We start from the raw sequence: 4,887 nt of genomic DNA, 5'->3' as shown, positions 1-4,887 counted from the left end.
GCTCGATTTTGACTATCTTTTGACATTACACGTCGTAAACTCAAACATTTTCCATAATCATTTATCCGAAGCACATTATGCAATACAAAAATATGACTCGAAAATGTTGCCAAGTCTTTGAAGTAATATTAACCGATGTGGTTTAATGTGAGCCACCAAGTATATGCCAATATGCATGTGATTGATGATGCAAATTATACTTCTATCAATATGCATGCTATGGATCATGTTTATGTGGACTATATACCTTGATTGAGTTTCAAGACGATTCATATGTTGATGGCATGGGTTTACCCATGGGTTGGCATGATTTAGATTGTTAAAAGCATCATTCTTTGATGCTCGTACATGTTCTCATGATGATGTCGATTATGTCTACAAGATATTTATGTTTGTTCATGGTGGATGCTAGGCATTGATTTGGATTACTAGGCATTTGTTTGTGATGCTCGTGGATACCTAAGCATTGATATAGATACTGTTAGTGTGACATGAATATCCTCATGACACATTCATTCTTAATCCGGGGAGATATTCATGTCATGATCTCGATGGTGTATTTTGGGGATTTCCGTTCAATCTTTGCGATGGTGGAGTGGCAAAACTTTGTGTTTGATCCAAGTGACCGTACATTTGTGGCTTAGGGTGATACAACTTACCCTTTTGATCCAAGTGGCACGAGATCTATGGTTGTGGTCAAGCAACTACTTGGCTTTCCATTTTATCTCGGAGGTCTTTTCTTCATTTGGCTTTTGTATATAGCTTTTTGTATATGTTGTTTGTGCACGACCACCCTTCAATTTCGAGGACGAAGGGAATGGTTTATGTAAAAAGTGATTTTAGGTTGCACATGGGGAATGGGCATAGGCACATGGAGGCTTAGGGTCATTTGTACATGGGACACATGGGCCTTGGAACCATAAAAGGCACATGTCTTGTGTACTTGGGTTGACAAAATAAACACTTTACCTTTTTTGGAGCTATTAGCTTCTTGACCAAGCTTTCATGGCTTCCTTCATGAAACTATGGCGAGTCTAGGCATCGAGGAGCAACCTGTGTGGGCCCTTGAGTCTAGTTGTGAGGACTCCAACCAATGAGTTCTATCCCTTGCCTAGATTGCTTTGTTGCATTGGTATCAGAGCTTTGCTTTCTCTAGATCCCATTCTTGCAACGATGGCCCTATCAAATTCTGCAACAGTGTTGTTGAACTTCATCTCCATAGCATCCTTGGCAGGCTTGGCAATCACAAGGAAGAGCATCCACTTCAGGCCTGCAACCCAGCATCAGCATAAATGTTTGAAATCAGAATATATGCAGAATCTTGCTTGGGCTGCAGATTCACGGCATGATCAAATGCTTTATTTGCCAGTTCTAGATTGCTATGTATGCGGCATGCGCTCAGCAAGCACAACCAAATGGGAAGATCAGCCTGCATTGGCATTCTCCCTAATATGTTCTCGACTTTCTTGAAGTCCCCTGCACGCCCAAGGAGATCAATCAGAATACCATAATGCTCCAAGTCTGGAGTTAAACCATGATCTCTCTTCATGGATTCAAAGTTGCCTACACCATTGACAACAAGGCCAGTATGACTGCAAGCTGTTAGAATTGAAGTGAATGTCACTCCACTAGGCTTCATACCTGCCATTTGTAGTTTCTCAAGCATGTGTAGTGTTGCTACAGAATCCCCTTCTCCTGCATAACCAGCAATGCATGCACACCATGATGTGATACGAGGCTCACAAATTCCATCAAAGACTGCCTGTGAATCTAGTATGCTTGCACAACTCCCATATGCATGTATCAGAGTGGCAGCCACAGAGGGATTCTGATCATACCCTGCAAAGACAATGGCGAAGTGAAGCTCTTTACATACTTCCAAGCTTCCTCTTTCACTGCACACTTGCAGAATGCAGATAAGTGTAACATCATCCAAAGTTACGTGCTCCATTTGCATTTGTTTGTATAACAGCAATGCCGCCTCTCCTTGTCTCTGCTCAACATAAGCTGAGAGCATTGAAGTCCATGACACAATGTCACGTTGGAACATCGCACTAAATACATCTTCTGCTTCCACAATGGTTCCACACTTGCCATACATACTCACAAGAGTGGTACCAATGAGGATGCCTGATGTATAGCGTTTCCGGTGGGCATCCGCATGTAGCGCTTGTCCAATTTCCAGAGACATCACTTTGATTGATAGCTCACTTGCAGCAAACGCTTCTTCCTTTTCTGCAAGGGTGCCACATGCCTGAAGGACAATCAGAAATGTCCGTTGGTCTGGATGCAAGCCTTCCTCTTGCATCTGTCTGTATGACCTTAAAGCCTTCTCTCCTTCGCCCTGTTCAACATATGCTGAAAGCATCACATTCCATGACACGGTGCTGCGCTCAGATAATAGACCAAAGGCTTCCTCTGCTTCCTTGACAGCCCCACATTTGCCATACATACTCACAAGGGTGTTGTCAAATAGGATGTTCAATGCGCAGCCCATCTTGCAAGCATCTGCATGTAATGCCTGTCCAATTTCGAAAGAGACCACTTTAATTGAACGTCCCTCCACAACCACAGCATCTTCTTTCTCTGCAAGCGTGCCACATGCCTGGAGAGCAGACATGAGGGTTTGCTGGTCTGGACTCACAACATCCATGTGCATCTTCCCGTAGAATTGCAATGCCCTCTGTCCTTGGCCCTGCTCAACATATGCTGCAAGCATCGCATTCCATGACACAACATCCCGCTGAGACATTGCAATGAACACATCTTCTGCTTCCGCAATGGTCCCACACTTGCCATACATACTCACAAGGGTGTTGCCAACAAAGACATTTGATGAAAAGCCTTGCTTGTGGGCATCAGCATGTAATGCCTGTCCAATGTCCAGCGCCATCATTTTGCTTGATTGCTCTTCCACAACCACAGGTTCTCCCTTCTTTGCAAGAATGCAACATGCATGAACAGCAATCAGAAGTGCAGTATAGTCTGAACCCATGATTTCCTCCTTCATCTGTCTGTAAAGTCGCAAAGCCTTTTTCTCTTGGCCCTGTTCAACATATGTTGAAAGCATAGCATTCCATGACACAATATCACGTTCGGACAATGCATGGAACACACCCTCTGCTTCCAGAACTGCCCCACACTTGCCATACATACTCACAAGCGAGGTGCCAACAAAGACATCTGATGTGAAGCCATTAGCGTGGGCATCAGCATGAAGTTTCTTGCCCTCTCTAAGGTCCAGGATGCTGCCACAGGCTTTGAAGAGGCTGACAAACGTATAATTGTTTGGCTCTACACCCTCCTCTAGCATGCATTGATGCAATTTGAGAGCTTCCTGCCCACGGCCACACTCTGCGTAAGCAGAAATCATAGCGGTCCAGGAGAAGACTGTTAGGTGAGGCAATGTGTGAGATATCTGCCATGCATCTTCTACAGCACCACACTTTGCGAGAGTAACCACCAAGTAGTCACCTAACAAGCCAGTAAGCTCAGCCCTATGTACAGCAAGATGGGCATAGACTCGTTTGGTGTGAGCAAGATTCTTGCTCTTGTTGCATGCCTTGAGGAGAGAGAGGTAGGTGTGGGTAGACAGGGCAATGTCCATGCCAGAGAGCGCATCAAGCGCTATGTCAAGCCGTCCTTGGTTGCACAAAGACTGAAGACGATCACCATTATTGTAAAGACAAGGGGAAGAAAGTCTCACTTGATGTTGATGTTGATGTTGATGTCGATGTCGATGTAGTTGTTGTTGTACTACACTATGATGATAATGATGAGGATGGTGATGATAATGAGGGGTATGACCATGATGATGGATCTTTAGCCACGGATCTAGGGGCTGATTGTTCAGCGCTACAGAGGGCCGCCTTGCCTGGATGCAGGAGAGGACTTCCCTTGTGGCTCCTCCTCTTGCGCCAAACCTCATTCTGCCTCCAGGCATGGAGACACTTCGACCTGCTTCTTCAAGCTTCACCATATCGGTTTCATCATCCCAAATCCAAAAGAACTGAGGACTTTCCACCTGCTTACAAAACACAGTTACAACTTGCCTACCATCCAGACTTGGAAGCAGCAAGCAGGTACCATACTTTCTTTCTTCTTTGCAGATGACTTCTTCTGTTTCTCACGTCCCGCAGCTGCTTTCTTTTCCTCTTCTGTTTCCTCACCGAGCAAATCTAGATCATCGTCATCATCAGCCTTCACACAAAGCCTGCCTGAGTAGCACAGGGCAAGACAATTATCACTGTGATCTCGTGCTCCTAATTTCTGTGTGTCGTGTATCTTACGAGACGGGGCCATCAAGTTGCAGGCGGCCGCCCTCAACATGCACTCGTTTTTGTGCTCGCCCGCAAGTCCTAGCATGACTACCCACGATTAAATCAAGTCAAAGAAGTTCCCTCCAAGCTTATGTGTCCAATTTGAAATGAATCTAAACACTACCCAAATGAACTTAGACATGGACTAGGGCCTCTTAGGCACTCAGGAGGCTGATGCCATAGATGAGCAACCCGATGAGGCTCTCGCATAGGAGGTTTCGCATGAAACTCTCTTGGAGTTATTTAAAAGAACCCAGACTGCTGCCTGTTTTTGGACTCTGAGTTAGCAGATGATACGGCGTTGTTCCTTGAGGCTTCAAATGCTTGTTTATGTGCTTTCCGGACAGCCTTGGAGGCCTTTTGTTTGGCAGCAAGAGCTACTATCAATTGGCATAAGTCAGTTGGTTTTTGGATCAGTGATTCTCCTCTTGCAGATTGGGGTACATATGTTGGTTTTACTTGGATTGAGAGAGGATGCTTGCTCTGCTAGATACCTTGGTTGTCAGGTGGGCGTTGACATCTCCCTTGCACAACAGTTTGCTCCTGTGCTCTTAAGCATTAAAAGCAA

The 4,887-nt window shown here is 45.1% G+C and overlaps 1 protein-coding gene across 1 annotated transcript; it reads right to left on the bottom strand.

The window, feature by feature from the left end:
- Positions 1–1,264: 1,264 nt before the first annotated feature.
- LOC147626180 (putative pentatricopeptide repeat-containing protein At3g01580) lies at positions 1,265–4,365 on the bottom strand. Its single transcript, XM_086816234.1, has 3 exons — positions 4,087–4,365; positions 3,875–4,024; positions 1,265–3,658 (listed from the first exon to the last, which is right to left on the bottom strand). Exons 1-3 carry the CDS (start codon positions 4,363–4,365, stop codon positions 1,265–1,267), a joined length of 2,823 nt encoding a protein of 940 aa, XP_086672360.1.
- Between the last annotated feature and the right edge of the window lie 522 nt (positions 4,366–4,887).

The sequence above is a fragment of the Cibotium barometz genome, chromosome 22 (genome assembly GCF_041138505.1).
Source record: "Cibotium barometz isolate CiBa-2024 chromosome 22, ASM4113850v1, whole genome shotgun sequence".
NCBI lineage: Eukaryota > Viridiplantae > Streptophyta > Polypodiopsida > Cyatheales > Cibotiaceae > Cibotium > Cibotium barometz.
This window is presented reverse-complemented; position numbering and strand designations above follow the sequence as displayed.